The 20,385-nt window shown below is 44.0% G+C and overlaps 1 protein-coding gene across 1 annotated transcript in view; it reads right to left on the bottom strand.

Moving 5' to 3' along the window:
- LOC126176863 (proton-coupled amino acid transporter-like protein CG1139) overlaps positions 1-20,385 on the bottom strand; it is a 112,834-nt gene that overhangs the window by 88,182 nt on the left and 4,267 nt on the right. The window contains exons 2-3 of the mRNA XM_049924054.1: positions 18,476-18,561; positions 8,924-9,055 (exon numbers count right to left, since the gene is read on the bottom strand). Of these exons, the coding sequence (XP_049780011.1) occupies positions 8,924-9,055; positions 18,476-18,561 (218 nt within the window). The remainder of the gene's footprint in view (positions 1-8,923; positions 9,056-18,475; positions 18,562-20,385) is intronic.

The raw sequence follows: 20,385 nt of genomic DNA, 5'->3' as shown, positions 1-20,385 counted from the left end.
GTAGGTATGTCAACAACGTGTGCTATCAGCGACAATAGCAGATTCTATTGCATAGTGTCTCCACAGCAGTGTTGCCACTATTTAAGTTCCAACTTACGTATTTATGGTGATGCAGAACACGAACAACATTACTGTGGCTCATGCCAGATTCCCTTGCGATTTGACGCGAACTATCACAAGGATCTCGAACCACAGTGGTAAGAGTACCAGTTCCCGTTTCATAGTTAGTAACTTTCCCTTGCCGGATATGTTTCCGATGCATTAAAGATCCAGTTGTTCTCAATTTATCATACATATATTTAAATATACGACGTGTAGGGTGAATACGTTGATGATATCTTTCAGCGTATAAGTCTCTAGCTCTCACTGAATTTCGTTGGCATTCTCCCCAAATGAGAAGCATATGGACTTGTTCTTCGAAGGAATACATCTTTCACATTCACTTGATTAGAATATACTAGTCTTACCGTTCCTATTAGTATTGTATTGCGAAACCGTCGAATGTTGTCTACATGAGAATGGCACGTTGGATGGATACTCCGTAGTTGGCGAATGCTTACTATTTGCACGATATACGAGAGAGAATTGTCAGAGCATGTGCTTCGATAAGTTCCGTAGTGATAAGGAATACCACTAAGTCCATAATAAGAAGATTGCAGCAGTGCATTGATACCAATGGTCATCACTTCGAACACCATCTGTAAATGGACATTCATGCCACCTTTTTGACCTTCGCTGACCTTAAAAGACCTTACTGTTACACACCATTGGATTCGTCTCGATAGCCGCTATCAGAAAATAAGTACCAAACAATAGCATCCTATTTTAAAAAAAAACAAAGTGGACCTTCATATCTCAGACGCTATCCCACCTAGCAACAAAAAACCAACGTCATATTATGGTCCCCGTTGTCCCATGCAACATTTGTCCCACAAACCGTTCAGCGACTGTCATACTTTCGGAGTTATGCTAGGTGGCAGTAGTTAGTGACTCACCCTGTATATGATTCCACAGCAAGTTATTGATGTACAAGGAGTCGAAAGTAAAACGATCCCAAAAGGAGTTTCTGGATTGAGTGGACAACTAATCTTAACAGCACAGAGCAAGTGGTTTCGAGATCTGAAGATATTAGCAATGGAAACTCCCCATCGCAGCACCCTCAAATTTTGTGGTAAGATGGACCAGTTGCTAACCCGTCAAAAACTGAACAAAGATCAAACATGAAAACATGAAGAAGGTTTATTGAACTGTGAAAACAAAGCAAAATAGAAACAATGACCGGTCGAAGCTCACAAAGTGCAATATTGAGGAATAATGCACATAAGTGGCGTCTTGGTTATGTGATCACGTAGTTTGCCTGTAAAGCGAATGGGCTGTGTTCAGAACTCACTGGAGCTATTTTTTTTCACAACGTTATGAATTGTCCGTCCGGCATATCAAATGTTTGTTCTCTTTCTGCAGTCTTGCAGTTGTCATACTAATCACTATGTGATCAAAAGTATCCGGACACGTAGCTGAAAGTGACTTACAAGTTCATGGCGCCCTCCATCGCTAACGCTGGAATTCAATATGGTGTTGGCCCACCTTTAGCCTTGATGACGGTTTCCACTTTCGCTGGCATACGTTCTATCAGGTGCTGGAAAGTTTCTTGGGGAACGCCAGCCCATTCTTCACGGAGTGCTGCACTGAGGAGAGATATCGATGTCGGTCGGTGAGGCCTGGCACCAAGTCGGCATTCCGAAGCATCCCAAAGGTGTTTTATAGGATTCAGGTCAGGGCTCTGTGCAGGGCAGCCCATTACAAGGATTTTATTGTCGTGTAACCACTCCGCCAAGGGCCGTGCATTATGAACAGGTGCTCGATCGTGTTGAAAGATGCAATGGCCATCCCCGAATTACTCTTCAACAGTTGGAAGCAAGAAGGTGCTTAAAAATGAATGTAGGCCTGTGCTGTGATAGTGCCAAGCATAACAACAAGGAGTGCAAGCCCCCTACATGAAAAACATGACCACACCATAACACCAACGCCTCCGAATTTTATTATTGGCACTGCAGACGCTGGCAGATGACGTTCACCGGGCATTCGCCATACCCACACTCTGCCATCGGATCACCACATCGTGTACCGTGATTCGTCACTCCACACAACGTTTTCCCGCTGTTCAATCGTCCAGTGTTTACGCTCCTTACACCAAGCGAGGCGTCGTTTGGCATTTACCAGCGTGATGTGTGGCTTATGAGCAGCCGCTCGACCATGAAATCCAAGTTTCCTCACCTCCCGCCTAACTGTCATAGTACTTGCAGTGGATCCTGATGCAATTTGGGATTCCTGTGTGATGGTCTGGATAGATGTCTGCCTATTACACATTACGACCCTCTTTAACTGTTGGCGGTCTCTATTAGTCAACAGACGAGGTCGGCCAGTACGATTTTGTGCCGTACGTGTCCCTTCACGTTGCCACTTCACTGTCACATCGGAAACAGTGGACCTAAGGATGTTTAGGAGTGTAGAAATGCCGCGTACAGACGTATGACACAAGTGACACCCAATCACCTGACCACGTCTGAAGTCCGTGAGTTTCGCGGAGCGTCCCATTCTGCTGTCTGACGATGTCTAATGACTACTGAGGTCGCTGATATCGAGTACCTGGCAGTAGGTGGCAGCAAAGTGCACCTAATACGAAAAGCGTATGTTTTTTGGGGTGTCCGGGTACTTTTGATCACACAGTGTACATTGATTATAGAATATTACTCATGTGGTAAGAATACGTTACCGTCGCAGGTAAACGAGATGAATAATGAGAGCAGGCGAAATACCACATACACGTCTCACAAAAATGAAAACAGCAAATAAACGAGTGTGAACTACGGTACAACATTGGAATTCAAGAGTCAAAACTTCAAAAACGGAAAGAAACTTCAAATACGTTAAAAACATATGTTTTGACAGAGCGCAGAGAAACCGTATGATTGTGAAACTGTTGCGTTCATTTTTGCAGCTTATGTGACAAACTGTTATGTTTTCGTCATTTCCTTGGGAGTGATCACACTCATACAAACACCTAAATCAGGTAAGGAGGCATATCTCATTCACTTTACCAGGTGTACAAAGTAGATGCGTTCGTAAGAGATTACTATTATATGATACACGTACCGTCACTAATGCCGTGTATGACACACAGGATGTGTTTTCAGCTGGAGATTTCGGATGACTTGTCGCCTTGTCACTAAACATTTGCGGTTCCGAATCGTAAGCCTCCTCCTTTCGGCTGCTAATAGAGTAGCTGTGCAGAATCAGTTGTCATTATGGATCCCTCCCTTACACCTCACTGTTGCAAACGGACGCTACTCCACGACACAGACACAAATTTGAATACGGCGAACAGCGAAAAATAAAAATTAAAAAAAATAAAATAAAAAAATTTGATGGTAAGTAGGTTTCAACACATCTTTTTTAAAAATCTTAATTTTGTTCGTTATTTATTCGTGGCGGACATCCCATGACATCCATTCATTTTCGTCGTTGATCGTTCACTCACTTTTTTTCTTTTTTGACAGAGGGCTGCACAACGACGCCATTGCTTTTCCTGTACTGCACTTCTTGTTCTCGGACCGTTCACTGTTTCTATTTTGCTTTTTTTTTTCTTACGGTTCAATACACCGTCTTTCTGTTTTCATGCTTGACCTGTCTTCAGTTTTTCACGGGATGTCCACTGGAGCCTCTTGCAACTAAATCTGAGAGAGGTGCGACGGAGAGGTGCCCTTGCAGGTAAGTTTTTCATATCTTCAGTTGAAGCCAGTTTTGGTCTACCTGTGAAATGTATCAGAAAATGCTCGTCACTACAGTCTGAAACAGTTTTATCTTTGCCACCCTGTTTCCGTTATTATAGTTCAGCGTATCGTTGTAATCATACACTCAGTAATGAAATAAGTTTGACGTTTAAAATGGGCTGTATTATTATCGCCGCAAACGATATGGCCGTTTTCAGTTGACAATGTTGGGGCCCTTTCTTAAACCGGAGAATACCTTTTTATCAGGTTGTGCATAAATAATTAATGGACACTAAAAAACTGAACGTTTCTCATAGAGCACTGTGGCTATAGATGTTGTGGATTACTAGTGGGAGACAATAAACCAAATAAATGAGTCGGAAAACAGACTTGAGTGGAAAACATAGCTAACGAAAGTATTAATCCGGGTCAAAGGAAAGACGCCGATGGTAACTGGGGATGTAGTGGCACCTCATGTGATTTATGTACGAACTAATGTCACAAACCAACAGAAGTGGTGCAGCCTGAGGTCTAGGTTAGGTTGGAATGTGACAGTTTGCTCGCAGAACGCACATTTAACATGAACGTTTCAAAATCTTTCTGGGGTATTTTCAGAATGTTACAGTTTTCGGGTTGGTTGTTAGGTAGGAACCTAAGTGTTTATGGAATCCTCCATTTTATATAGCGTCCTGCACAACTACATTCTACTGACCCGTATTTTCATGTAATCGACATCATGGTAATATTCATCGAACGCTGTTTCATCGTGGTTCCGCCATCGACCCTAATCAGTCAACACCATCCGTTGCCATCTGATTTTCCGTATTTCGCTTACGTGTACTAAAATATTATTTTCGGTACACTGCATGGAATTTTTTAAAAATTTATGTAAGTAGATGTGCTCCTTGCCCACATTTCAGTAACACACGAACGATTTTAATGTATGCTAGTCTCTCTCAATTGGCTCTGGATTTATTTGTAAGTTTTACCGGATGACATAATTGTAACTGTAATAGAACACAGATAGGTAGGACCTATAGCCAAGTGAATGGATAGTTGATGAATCAAGGAAGTTTTTTGCTGGATATGAAGAGAAAACAATACGAAAGTATGTAAAAAGAGCCAAAGAAACTGGTACACCGGCCTAATACCGCTTAGAGTCCACCGCGAGCACGTAGAAGTGCTGCAACACGACGTGGCATGGGCTCGACTAATGTCTGAAGTAGTGCTGGGGGAACTGACACTATTAATCCTCCAGGAGTGTCCATAAATCCGTTAGAGTACGAGGCGTGGAGATCTCTTCTGAAAAGCAAGTTGCGAGACATGCCAGATATGCTCAATAATGTTCATGTCTGGGGAGTTTGGTGGCCAGCAAAAGTGTTTAAAGTCAGAAGAGTGTTCCTGAAGCAATTCTATAGCAATTTTGGGTGTGGGGTGTCACATTGTCCTGCTGGAATTGCCCAGGTACGTCGGAATGCATAATGGACACGAATGAATGCAGGTGATCAGACAGGATGCTTATGTACGTACATCTGTCAGAGTCGTAGCTAGATGTATCAGGAAATCCATTATCATTCCACCTGCACACGGCTCACGCCATTGCAGAGCCTACAACAGCTTGAACGGTCCCCTGCTGACAAATAGGGTCCATGGGTTCATGAGGCTGTCTCTATTCCCGTACACATCCACCCGCTCGATAATATTTGAAACGAGACTCGTCCGACCAGGCAACATGTTTCCAGTCATCAACAGTGCAATATCTGTGTTGACGGGCCCAGGCGAGGTATAAAGCTTTGTGTTGTGCACTCATCAAGGGTACACGAGAGGGCCTCCAGATCCGAAAGCCCATATCGATGACGTTTCGTTGAATGGTTCGCACGCTGACACTTGTTGGTTGCGCAGCATTCAAATCTGTAGCAATTTGCGTAAGGGTTGCACTCCTGTCACGTTAACCGATTCTCTTTAGTTGTCGTTGGCCCCGTTCTCGGAAGATCTTTTTCCAGTCGCAGCGAGGTCGGAGATTTAATGTTTTACCTGGTTTCTGATATTCACGGTACACTCGTGAAATGGTCGTACGGGAAAATCCCTAATTCATCGCTACCTCGGAGATACTGTGTCCCATCGCTCGTGCGCCGACTATAACACCAAGCTGAAACTAACTTAAATCTTGATAACCTGCCATTGTAGGAGTAGTAACCGATCTAACAACTGTGCCACTCACAGTGTTGTATTATATAGACGTTGCCGACTGCAGCGCCGTATTCTGCCTGCTTACATATCTCAGTATTTGTATACGCATGTCTATACAATTTTCTTTGGCGCTTCAGTGTAACATGGATACAGCATGGTACTTAACGTTCATATAACCTCTATGTAACACGTCGCAAAAATGTATGCTTGTAAATCAGTCAACAATCCCACAAGTCGAGGTGCTCATAAACAATAGCGGGACACATATCAAATAGGGTCATAACGTTAAAACGCATACAGGAGAACAATGTACAATTTAAGTACTCATTGAACAACAACCCATTGACATTATTTCATGCACCAAGATCAAATTTATTCCAATGGTTTGTCGACACGCAGACGAAACTACAAAACAGCTGTACCAACGTACAGCAAAGATATTGCCGACGGATTTTAACGTACTACAAGTTTCTGTCGATAATGTATGCCTCACACATGGCATGTAATAAACATAGCTCTTGTTCACAAGGTAGGGAACGGGAATAATTACGTGCTCCATTATTACACATTATATGACGACCAGCATCTGTATGAAATATTATTTCAAATTATTCGCTTATTACAGGCTGAAATGTATATACATGTATTACGCAGTTGTGACATATGAAATGGGTCAGGCTGGGAAGCTAACATAGGTAGCCAAAATGATTCAGGTGACTGCTCGCTGGTTGATTGATGGGTCCGACTCCCAATCTGGCACTTATTTTTATGTCACAATTGTGTATTACATCTATATGTATTGCTGCTGATTCATGAAATTTGCAGTCAGCAAATAATTTGGAATAATATCTCATACAGCTGAGCAAATCATATATAAATTTCATAAGCCGAGACGGAGCATACGACAGTGAAAATAGTCTCGATTCTTTGTGATGCTATCATTCTCACTAAGTGGAAATCAAGTAATGTTGCGAGCTTAAAGGGAAACGTACATAAGACGATATAAGGATACGGACTGTGACCTATGGACGTTTTTGTCAGGCGGGAAAAGTCCACGGATAGCCAAAATGGTTTAAGCAACTGCTCGCTGTAAGTAGGAAATTCAGGCTCAAGTCCTGGTCCAACACAAATTTTCATATGTCGGAACGCCTATACCCTTTGCAGCCAATATCATGATATTCACATTCAGCAATTATAATTTGGAATAACACTTCATCGTACTGTATTTCAGAATGTAAGCATGTGATTATCCGACACTTTATTGTATTGTATTTCTGAAACGAAACGTGATTATTCCTGTTCAATACACCATGAACAATGAACTGTGTTCAATGCATGCAATCTGTCAGGTATAAATTATCGATAAAAACCTATAGATCATAGTGTAATATAATGTATGTTAATGGTAGAATTATGCCACTTCCGTTTAGACCAGAAACTATAATACCATACTGGACTTATATTTGACTCGATGCGGCAGATGCCATACTGATTTTTTAGTATTTAGGTGTTTTTTTTCTTTCTTAAATATACCTTGCAGTATGCCGTTTCGAAGCAATGGTACACGAAAGTTTTATCATAAACAAGTCACACTTGCAATTAATTTTCAGTTAATGACGCATTAACGATATAAGCTTCAAGAGATACTAAGACAGTTGACACAAAAATGAAAATGACATGGCTTTGGCATAAAATAGTTAATGATAAATCAACGATATAAGCTTCAAGAGGTACTATGATAGCTGACAGAAAAATGAAAATCACGTGCCCTTGGCGTTGCGTAGTGGGTAAGGACATAGATTATAGAGTCGAACGAAGTAGGTTTGCGCCCTGCTATAAGCATTTTTTACTGTCTTAGCGTTTTTAACACATTCTAGGACATCTGATGAAAGTAATATAGGTATATTCTACAATATTCGATGTTATTTACATTTCCATCTCATTAAAAACAAACGATGAAATGTATATTTTAATTTTTTTTTTCGAAATAGATGGCGATTTCCAAGTGTGCAGCTAGACAGGAAACTATGAGGACAGCTTAAATTATTGCGAGTAAAACGAGTAGCAATAAAATTCATATTCTTCCTTGTCACAAATATTTGGCTGTTTATTTCCTAACGTACGGAAAGATCATGAAGAGACAAATACTTCACATGTTAAATCCAATGGCACTTTCGGCTGATATAGTTCTGCCACTAACGAGTTGTGTGTATTATAGTCTTCGATAGCATCTTTGCTAGGTGTTGGGACAGCTGTTTCGTACTTCAGTCTGGATGTGGACCATCGACGAACAAATTTGATACTGGTGCATGAAATTATGTGGATTCTCGGTGGGTTGCTTTTTAATGCTTACTGCAGTTGTTCTGAAGGTGTTTCTCCCACAAGTATTTTCACATTCTTTCCCTATTTGATAAAGGTCACGTTAGTGTTCGTATGGAATCTCCGTATGTGGACTGATGGATTGATTAGCATGACACATATGTTTGCAACGTGTTAAACAGAGATTATCTTAAACTACTAGGCTATAGCCATCTTAAACTGATAATAGTTTTTATATATGTTATATGATGTATTCTACCTGTTATTTAAATATTTTTAGATTGCTTGATAATGACTAAACAGTCAAATTGATCAATAGCAAAAGAGAAAAGAACCGACGATTGTAGATTATTTGTTCAGGGACAGTAGAAGTGTGAAGATAAATGTTTTGTAGAAATGTGGGATTTAAACCTGAATATTTCTTTCAAATTGTTTCGTGCGAAAGCATTTGGAATCCGATTTGTTGACTATATCAGTACATTTCGAATTATGCAAAACAACCATACTAAAACATTAACTATTACATATTTAATACACTTAATATATAGGGTTTACACGAGATAGTTGTAAAATCAGAGAGCAGTGAAACATAATTACATTTTCACCTTTACGACCTCTAGGAATGGTATCAGTGAAGTACTTACGTGGTGGCATGACGTAGATTGCGATGTTCGAATGGGTCGTACTCCGTCTCGTCGGCGTCGGACTTTGATACGAGTATTGCTGTGGAGACGGCTACCATGGTGAAGGACGCATCATTCTTGTCGTACTTTTGCCTGTCGGATAAAGCGCATAGTTTATCATAAAAAGTATACGAGACAGTCGTATGTGAGACAACTAGTTTAAATTCGTGAGTCGGCTAAATTCAGAGAAGGACGTTCGATGAACTACGGATCTCTTTTTCATATGGGCTTCATACATAAAACCAAATCATAAAAGGTGTAACAACTGTTATTTTATGTGCTACGGTCGCAGGTTCGAATCCTGCCTCGGGCATGGGTGTGTGTGATGTCCTTAGGTTAGTTAGGTTTAAGTAGTTCTAAGTTCTAGGGGACTTATGACCTAAGATGTTGAGTCCCATAGTGCTCAGAGCCATTTTTGTTATTTTATGCAGTTTTCATCGAAGGATTTGAAACCGTGCTGCCATATGCCTTCGCCATCTCACCCGTCGACACTAGGAAATATTGTATAGCGCCTACTAGGCACGCCTATGACAAGACAAGACCAAAGCACGCCCCCAGATAGGCGCCGATAAAGCCCCATGGGCAGTATGCCGACCGAGCTGTCTCAACCGCAGTACGTCGCATCGGAACTCATTGCGCATTGCACCTCAATACGTCGCACTGCGCTCTAGCCTTCCACAGTGATAGTCGTCACCTCGCACCTTAGCTAGCTGTGAGGGAACGATAGTCATTGTGTATAGTAGTGATACGGACACGGACAAGATTCAAGAATTAGTACATGTTATTTGATTGCTGTTAACCACAGAACTTCAGATTGGGCCTAATTGAAGTTAAGTACTCAACTGGTGCCTGTAATAAAATGTATTTTAATCACGTGTGCATTTTGTGTTGTAGTGAGAGGAGACGCTCTCCTCATCCAGCCAGGAACCACAAAACATTACACGAGGGCACAGCCACAACAGAAACAATATTTAATATATAAGAAACTATCAGCCTCGATTGCGGTAATGAAACCAACCTTTACCTGGGTTTCAGGCTAAATAATTGAGCTTTCTTCAGAAGATATACCTGAATCTATAATTTGTCTAAGAGGGCATGGTCTATAAATAAAACTAAAACAGCCTGAATAGGCGTAGTTACATTTTAAAAATGCGGTACATAAGTACTAAGCCAACACCAAGACTTAAGCTCTGGCGCGCTCCTCGTCACCTTGGACGTCGTACGGTGGACCTCGGGAGCTCACGTGAAACTAACAAGGGAACCTCCCCATCGCACCCCCCTCAGATTTAGTTATAAGTTGGCACAGGGATAGGCCTTGAAAAACTGAACACAGATCAATCGAGAAAACAGGAAGAAGTTATGTGGAACTATGAAAGAAATAAGCAAAATATACAAACAGAGTAGTCCATGCGCAAGGTAGGCAACATCAAGGAGGATATGAGCTTATGAGCGCCGTGGTCCCATGGTTAGCGTGAGCAGCTCCGGAACGAGAGGTCCTTGGTTCAAGTCTTTTCTCGAGTGAAAAGTTTAATTTTTTGTTTTCAGACAATTATCAAAGTTCAGGCACTCACACACAATCAACTTCGCTCTCCAAAATTCCAGGACATGTTCAGATTTGCTTGGACATATGCAGGATTTGACGGTCTACAGACGGAAACATTTGAAAACGTAAAAAACATATGTTTTGACAGAGCACAGGGAAAACTGTGCCACTGTGAAACTGTTGCATTCATTTGTTGCAGTTTATGTGACTAACTCTTATGTTTTTATCACTTTTTGGGAGTGATTATCACATCCACAAGAAAACCTAAATCGGGCAAGGTAGAAGAATCTTTTTACCCATTCGCCAGGTGTGCAAGTTAGGTGGGTCGACAAAATATTCCTGTCATGTGACGCACATGCCGTCACCAGTGTCGTATAGAATATATCAGACGTGTTTTCCTGTGGAGGAACCGGCTGATCTATGACTTGCGATCAAATGTTTTCGGTTCCTATTGGAGAGGCACGTCCTTTCGTCTACTAATCGCACGGTTTTGCGGTGCGGTCGCAAAACACGGACACTAAACTTATTACAGTGAACAGAGACGTCAATGAATGAACGGACAGATCGTAACTTTGCGAAAATAAAGAAAGTAAAATTTTCACTCGAGGGAAGATTCGAACCAAGGACCTCTCGTTCCGCAGCTGCTCACTCTAACCACGGCACTCCTCAGCTTACACTGGCCTTGATGTTGCATATCTTGTGCATGGACTACTCAGTTTGTATATTTTGCTTAATTTTTCATAGTTCCACACAACTTCTTCCTGTTTTCTCGACTGATCTGTGTTCAGTTTTTCAAGGCCTATCCACTGTGTCAATTTATAACTAAATCTGAGGGGGGTGCGATGGGGTGGTTCCCTTGTGAGTAGGACTAGATAACGCGCTGCAAATCAGCATGGCGGGGGAAAAATTGCGCATGTCTGAGACCATTGCGCATGTCTGAGACCATGACTGTCAACGATAAAAGATCAAATAACTTATAGAAAGGTTGAAAATCTTAAACATAAAGCCTCTCCACCAGGTTATGACTACAATGTAACAAACTATGCATGGATTTATATAAGTTCGAACACACTACCCCGACTTACACTATTACACTCCTGGAAATGGAAAAAAGAACACATTGACACCGGTGTGTCAGACCCACCATACTTGCTCCGGACACTGCGAGAGGGCTGTACAAGCAATGATCACACGCACGGCACAGCGGACACACCAGGAACCGCGGTGTTGGCCGTCGAATGGCACTAGCTGCGCAGCATTTGTGCACCGCCGCCGTCAGTGTCAGCCAGTTTGCCGTGGGATACGGAGCTCCATCGCAGTCTTTAACACTGGTAGCATGCCGCGACAGCGTGGACGTGAACCGTATGTGCAGTTGACGGACTTTGAGCGAGGGCGTATAGTGGGCATGCGGGAGGCCGGGTGGACGTACCGCCGAATTGCTCAACACGTGGGGCGTGAGGTCTCCACAGTACATCGATGTTGTCGCCAGTGGTCGGCGGAAGGTGCACGTGCCCGTCGACCTGGGACCGGACTGCAGCGACGCACGGATGCACGCCAAGACCGTAGGATCCTACGCAGTGCCGTAGGGGACCGCACCGCCACTTCCCAGCAAATTAGGGACACTGTTGCTCCTGGGGTATCGGCGAGGACCATTCGCAACCGTCTCCATGAAGCTGGGCTACGGTCCCGCACACCGTTAGGCCGTCTTCCGCTCACGCCCCAACATCGTGCAGCCCGCCTCCAGTGGTGTCGCGACAGGCGTGAATGGAGGGACGAATGGAGACGTGTCGTCTTCAGCGATGAGAGTCGCTTCTGCCATGGTGCCAATGATGGTCGTATGCGTGTTTGGCGCCGTGCAGGTGAGCGCTACAATCAGGACTGCATACGACCGAGGCGCACAGGGCCAACACCCGGCATCATGGTGTGGGGAGCGATCTCCTACACTGGCCGTACACCACTGGTGATCGTCGAGGGGACACTGAATAGTGCAGGGTACATCCAAACCGTCATCGAACCCATCGTTCTACCATTCCTAGACCGGCAAGGGAACTTGCTGTTCCAACAGGACAATGCACGTCCGCATGTATCCCGTGCCACCCAACGTGCTCTAGAAGGTGTAAGTCAACTACCCTGGCCAGCAAGATCTCCGGATCTGTTCCCCATTGAGCATGTTTGGGACTGGATGAAGCGTCGTCTCACGCGGTCTGCACGTCCAGCACGAACGCTGGTCCAACTGAGGTGCCAGGTGGAAATGGCATGGCAAGCCGTTCCACAGGACTACATCCAGCATCTCTACGATCGTCTCCATGGGAGAATAGCAGCCTGCATTGCTGCGAAAGGTGGATATACACTGTACTAGTGCCGACATTGTGCATGCTCTGTTGCCTGTGTCTATGTGCCTGTGGTTCTGTCAGTGTGATCATGTGATGTATCTGACCCCAGGAATGTGTCAATAAAGTTTCCCCTTCCTGGGACAATGAATTCACGGTGTTCTTATTTCAATTTCCAGGAGTGTAGAATATATCGGCCCTTTCACAACGAATGCTGCATAACGCATCCATCGTTATTAATGATAGATGACATAGGACATAAAACAGCGAAACTGTAGTATGTAAAGGCCATAATGCAATAATCTCGGTTAACCTGTACACAGATGGTCGAGTAGGTGTTTTTATCAGTTGATGTTGATATACTTCTTATTGCTGACACGCATTGAATGAAGAATATTATCAAGATAATTTTTTAAAATCTTATTACTAAAAATAACGCGTGAGTGAACGAACAACGCCACTTCATCGCCATGTAATAGCAAATGACCAGCATAGGTCAAATTATGTTTTACGTGTAAAAAATATGGTAATTGCGTGAAGGTACGTGCAACGCCCTTATACTCTATGCATGGCATGCACATGAGCATATTAGTAGCTATCTTTTATTTCTTTTTAATTCTTCCCTGCGAAGAACATGCCATTTTCCTATGTCAAGTGTCCATAAAATTTTCCTACGTGTCTTTTCGGGTCAAGCACGTTTTATCATATCATATCTATTTAACAATAGCCATTAATATAAGAGGCAATAATTTCCTTTTGTAGCGCGTAGTGAAACTGACCTATGTCGGTCGGTAGAGTATAAGGGCGATGACATGCGTAGTGTTCCCCGCCATGTTGATTTGCAGCGCGTTATCTAGTCCTAATTAGTTTCACGTGAGCTCCCGAGGCCCACTGCACGGCGTCCATGGAGACGAGGCGCACGCCAGAGGTTAAGTCAAGTCTTGGTGTCGACCTAGTACTTATGTACCGCATTTTTAAAATAAGATTACGCCTATTCAGGCTGTTTTAGTTTTATTTATAGACCATGCCCTCTTAGACAAATTATAGATTTAGGTATATCTTTTGAAGAAGGCTCAATTATTTGGGCTGAAACCTAGGTAAAGGTTGGTTTCATTACCGCAGTCGAGGCTGATAGTTTCTTATATATTAGATTATCACGATTGCTGACTGGGCTGCAATGTTGAAAGTTCAGAAACATTATTTATTTAAGTGACGCTAATAATTGATGATGCAGTTGTAGAACTTCCTCCGAAGTTTTTCATAACATTGTAACTTCATACTAATATGGCAAAAACTTCATGGGCTGTCGCCTCAGTAAGAGCTTTCAAATTTGGGCCGATCCTGGAATTTCTTGGATATGAAATAGCCTTACATGCCGATGATATCAAAGCGAGGACGCAACGTGATCCGGAACCGCTTTTATGATGAGACATATGAAGGCCATACGGCGAAAGAGGAGGTCTGAAGGTTGTAGTGGGCTTGGCGCGACTTCTCCGCGCGTCCCCCATAACCAATCACGTAACGCGATTTTCTATACGTCTTAATGGCAATATCTCAGAGTTACCGCAGCTCTATAGTCGATTGTTGTTTCCGGTCTTCATTGAAATGTCGCCCAACTTCGTCCAGTAAAAGTTTTATAATACTGTACGGTAGCGAAACTAGCCACAGCAACAGTAATATCGGATGGAAGAAAAAAAAAAAATAAGGATAAGAACTCAATACACCAAACTTTAAAACTGCACACCACCATGTTATTTTGAGGTCATGAAATGGACGTTGGGTGCAATTGCAATCCATATTTTATTTCACTATATATTGGCGTTTGGTACACATCTAATATTTAAAAAACGTTTTGTGATACAGGGCACGTAACAGATGATAACAGACCATAAGAACACAACAAGTAGAAAAAGACCGACGCACAACGAAGGAATTATCTGGATGATACGGAAACTGGTAGATGTGATGTACGTGTACAGACATACAAATGATCACAATTTCAGAAAATTTGGATGATTTATTCAAGAGGAACTGCCTCACAAATTGAGAAAATCAGTAACGAAGACAAACAGAAGTGCGAGAGGGCATTATCTTGTTGAAATGTAAGACCAAGATGGTTTGCCATGAAGGGCAAGAAAACCGGTCGTAGAATATCGTTCACGTACTGCTGTGCTGTAAGGGTGCTGCAGATAGCAACCAAAGAAGTTCGCCATGAAAGTAAGTGGCACCCCAGACCATCGGCTGTATGGCGGGCCACAGTCAGGTTGGTATCCCACCGCTGCCTGGGGCGTCTCCAGACACGTCCTCGGCCTTGAATGTGATTGGCTGGAGTAGAACTGTCTTCAGCGAGAGTCCTGCTTCGAAATGAGCCCCGATGATCAGCAAAGACATGTCTGGAGACGCCCTAGGCAGCGGAGGAATACCAACCTGACTGTCGCCTTGCATATGGCCCAACAGCCAGGAGTAATGGCCTGGGGTGCCATTTCTTTTCATAGTAGGACCCCTATGGCTGTCATCCGCGTCACCCTTACTGCACTGCGGTACGTCGACAACATTCAACAGCCCGTTTTCTTGCCATCCTGGGCTTGCATTTCAGTAAGAAATTGTTCCCCCGCACACAGCGAAAGTTTCTACTGCTAGTCTTCGTGCTTCCCAGTTACTACCTCGGCCATCAAGACAGCCAGATCTCTCCCCAGTCGAGTACGTTTGGAGCATTATGGGCAGGGCCCTGCAACCAGTCCGCGATTTTGACGATCTAACGCGCCAACTGGACAGAATTTGGCACGACATATCTCAGGAGGACATCCAGCAACTCCATCAACCAATGCCAAGCTGAATAACTTCTTGCATGAGGGCCACAAGTAAACCAACGCATTATTGACTTGCTCAACTTATCAAGCTCCTTCTCTTGAATAACTCAACCATTCTTTTTTTTAAAATTGTAATCATTTGTTTGTTTGATCATTTGTTTGTTTACGTCTCATTCGGACAAATCCTTTATAGTGCGTGTTTTCTTTCCTTCTTCCTTTTTTTGGCTTAGGGTGTGTTATTAAGTTTACAATGTACAGTATCTGATCAAAAGTATCTAGACACGTGTATGTAATAGAGGACTGAGCAATTGATCTGGCGCTAATGTGCTATGGCAGCAAACGAGCGACGCGAGTGCCTTTGTTAACAGCAAGACAAAATGGTTCAAATGGCTCTAAGCACTATGGGACTTAACATCTGAGGTCATCAGCCTCCTATGCGTAGAACTACTCAAACCTAACTAACCTAGGGACATCACACACATCCATGCTCGAGGCAGGATTCGAACCTGCGACCGCAACAGCCGCGTCGCCAGCATGACATCGCCTGTAGCACCTCTCCTGCAGTGCCTCTCCTGGGCTCGTGACCATATCGACTGGACCTGTACCGTGGCCTGGGCAAATGAGTCTCGATTTCAGTTGGTAAGAGCTGATGGTAGAGTTCGAATGTGGCGCAGACCCCATGAAGCCATGGTCCCAAGTTGTCAACGAGGCACTGTGCAAGCTGGTGGTGGTTACGTAATAGTGTGGGCTGTGTTTCCGTGGAATGGACTGGATCATCTGATCGGACAAAACTGATCATTGACTGGAAATACACTCCTGGAAATGGAAAAAAGAACACATTGACACCGGTGTGTCAGACCCACCATACTTGCTCCGGACACTGCGAGAGGGCTGTACAAGCAATGATCACACGCACGGCACAGCGGACACACCAGGAACCGCGGTGTTGGCCATCGAATGGCGCTAGCTGCGCAGCATTTGTGCACCGCCGCCGTCAGTGTCAGCCAGTTTGCCATGGCATATGGAGCTCCATCGCAGTCTTTAACACTGGTAGCATGCAGCGACAGCGTGGACGTGAACCGTATGTGCAGTTGACGGACTTTGAGCGAGGGCGTATAGTGGGCATGCGGGAGGCCGGGTGGACGTACCGCCGAATTGCTGAACACGTGGGGCGTGAGGTCTCCACAGTACATCGATGTTGTCGCCAGTGGTCGGCGGAAGGTGCACGTGCCCGTCGACCTGGGACCGGACCACAGCGACGCACGGATGCACACCAAGACCATAGGATCCTACGCAGTGCCGTAGGGGACCGCACCGCCACTCCCCAGCAAATTAGGGACACTGTTGCTCCTGGGGTATCGGCGAGGACCATTCGCAACCGTCTCCATGAAGCTGGGCTACAGTCCCGCACACCGTTAGGCCGTCTTCCGCTCACGCCCCAACATCGTGCAGCCCGCCTCCAGTGGTGTCGCGACAGGCATGAATGGAGGGACGAATGGAGACGTGTCATCTTCAGCGATGAGAGTCACTTCTGCCTTGGTGACAATGATGGTTGTATGCGTGTTTGGCGCCGTGCAGGTGAGCGCCACAATCAGGACTGCATACGACCGAGGCACACAGGGCCAACACCTGGCATCATGGTGTGGGGAGCAATCTCCTACACTGGCCGTACACTACTGGTGATCGTCGAGGGGACACTGAATAGTGCACGGTACATCCAAACCGTCATCGAACCCATCGTTCTACCATTCCTAGACCGGCAAGGGAACTTGCTGTTCTAACAGGACAATGCACGTCCGCATGTATCCCGTGCCACCCAATGTGCTCTAGAAGGTGTAAGTCAACTAACCTGGCCAGCAAGATCTCCGGATCTGTTCCCCATTGAGCATGTTTGGGACTGGATGAAGCGTCGTCTCACGCGGTCTGCACGTCCAGCACGAACGCTGGTCCAACTGAGGTGCCAGGTGGAAATGGCATGGCAAGCCGTTCCACAGGACTACATCCAGCATCTCTACGATCGTCTCCATGGGAGAATAGCAGCCTGCATTGCTGCGAAAGGTGGATATACACTGTACTAGTGCCGACATTGTGCATGCTCTGTTGCCTGTGTCTATGTGCCTGTGGTTCTGTCAGTGTGATCATGTGATGTATCTGACCGCAGGAATGTGTCAATAAAGTTTCCCCTTCCTGGGACATTGAATTCACGGTGTTCTTATTTCAATTTCCAGGAGTGTAGTTATGTTTGGGTATTTTGAGACTGTTTGCAGCGATTCAGGGGTTTTAGTTTCCCAAACAAAGATGGAATTTTTATGGATGACAATGCGCCATGTCACCGGACCACAGTTGCTCGTGAGTGGTTCGAGCGAATGATTTAGCCACCCAGACATGGGACTTAATGAAAAAAGTCAGTTTGTGCAGAAAAACCATGAGGCGGCATGCCTCAGTATTTCTGCGGGAGACTTCCAACGACTTGTGGAGTCCGCTCCACGTCGATTTTCTGCGCCACACCGGGCGAAAGGAGGTGTGATACGATGTAAGGAGGTATCCCATGAGTTTTGGCACCTCAAGTAAATTATTAACAAGATTAGTAAAGATGGTAATTTAATATACGATCTTGAACAGATCTGTTCTTTATGAATTATAAATGCACAAATGGCATAAAAAAATTTAGTATGGCGTGTGTACGTCTGCTAGGATGACTTTCATAGACTACTGAGTACAAGAAACTAAGATAACACTCGACAGACGATGTCCTTTCTGCGTTATGTGGTGTAAGTAGCTACAAAATTGTCAGTTCATTTTTTTTATTGGAAAAGAAAAGATACTTTACTCGTTATGGTTCTGATCGGCCAGTTCCACCCCTGTGATATTTTTCTTAGCGTCGTGCTCGGCAGTTATTTCTCTCATGCTGTCCATCTGTAAATAGAGGAGAAACACAAGAATGTTACTGCCGCAGTTTGATGAAACATCAGTAAGACAGCAGCACTATTGACTCCACACAATCAGTATAAGAATAATCATTTCCGCTCAGAAGGTTTACTGGGTAATTTATGCTATATAGATATGTTATTGTGACGAACGTGAAAAGTTACAAATATTTCTGTCAGATTCCTAAGAACAGAAAATACAACAGAAGAAGAGGGAAAGACGAACAAACGCTATTTATAAACTTACTGTTCAAATGTGTGTGAAATCTTATGGGACTTAACTGCTAAGGTCATCAGTCCCTAAGCTTGCACACTACTTAACCTAAACTATCCTAAGCACAAACACACACACCCAGCCCGAGGGATGACTCGAAATTCCGCCGGGACCAGCCGCACAGTCCGTGACTGCAGCGCCATAGACCGCTCGGCTAATCCCGCGCGGCTATAAACTTAACTATTCTTATGTACTGTGACAGCAGTAACATCTGCTGCAGCTCTTCCTTACCCTGAATCAGTCAGTACTGTTGCACGTACTGCCATATGTGGCAGTGCTTAGCCCGCCCCCGCTCTTACATGGTGGTCCGGAAGGAATTATTTTTTTTGTACACACAATCATGTTTCCAAAACAAGCAGATCCTCATACACATATATTTAGGTCTAACAGGAATTAATAAACTATTCTCACGGAAATTGCGGTTGGTAGTGATCGAAGAAAGGAGTGAGGATAGCAGAATTTCATTTAGTACCTCTCCTTTAGTTACCTCTGGTGCTTTCATAATTACGATGAAACAGTACAAAATCCAGGAAACTGAATACAAGAGTACTGACTTTGTTCGTTTATATCTCTTGCAGCACAGTCATGTCAATTTTCTTGTCGATAATGTAATTAAAAACCTTATTGTTCGGGTCTCATACTACATTGTAGCGCCGTATTGACCACTTCCAGAGATTCTTACATGAAAAAGTCTAAGGCGTCCTTCGGGAAACGCATTCAGAACTCCTGGATCAAGAAGCAATGTAGACTACACGGAAAGAGGGGGGTGGTCAATTTGGCTCCTATTTTAATGGGAAGAAGCGACGGGTCCCCAAGTCGTTCTCCATCCTCATTTCCTCCCACTTATAACCGATGTTCATACAGTCTGTCGGATAATATTCACGACTTCTCCACCACCTAGAAGAAGAATTATTAGGCAGGATATTATTATTCTCTCTAGAACCATAAAATGATTTACCTATAACCCGAATTAGGAAGTATTGGGAGCGCCAAGGCGCTGTGGTGTTATTGATGTATCCGCACAAAATCTGGAGAATTCGGCCGGTTACTCTCTTCCTATAGCCTACCTGCACTCGCCAGAACACGTGCTGGCTGCCGGAGAAGCGACAAACGTAATTGTAATTTAAAATCAAGCGCGTTGGGACCTTCCCAAGACCGTTAACGAAGGAAACCTTACGCATAATACCTACAGCGCCGAACTCCATCCGCACGTCACGGAAACGTTGTAGCACACATGCATACGTCTGCATTATATGGTCAGTGGAAGAAACCGTTGGTCCGCACTTCTGCAATATCTACCTCCAAACATCACTCAACTAGGCTTGTTTATCCGGGTATCTCGACTATACAACTGTTGATCTCAGCCTGCCAATGTTAAATTTCTCTCGATCTCACTACATCTACCACTATACTCTTCTAGGCATGTTAAGGTACATTATGTGGTCAAAAGTATCTGGACACCATCAAAAACATACGTTTTTCAAATTTGGTGCATTGTACTGCCACCTACTGCCAGGTACTTCATATCAGCGACCTCAG

Source organism: Schistocerca cancellata, chromosome 3 (genome assembly GCF_023864275.1).
Source record: "Schistocerca cancellata isolate TAMUIC-IGC-003103 chromosome 3, iqSchCanc2.1, whole genome shotgun sequence".
NCBI lineage: Eukaryota > Metazoa > Arthropoda > Insecta > Orthoptera > Acrididae > Schistocerca > Schistocerca cancellata.
This window is presented reverse-complemented; position numbering and strand designations above follow the sequence as displayed.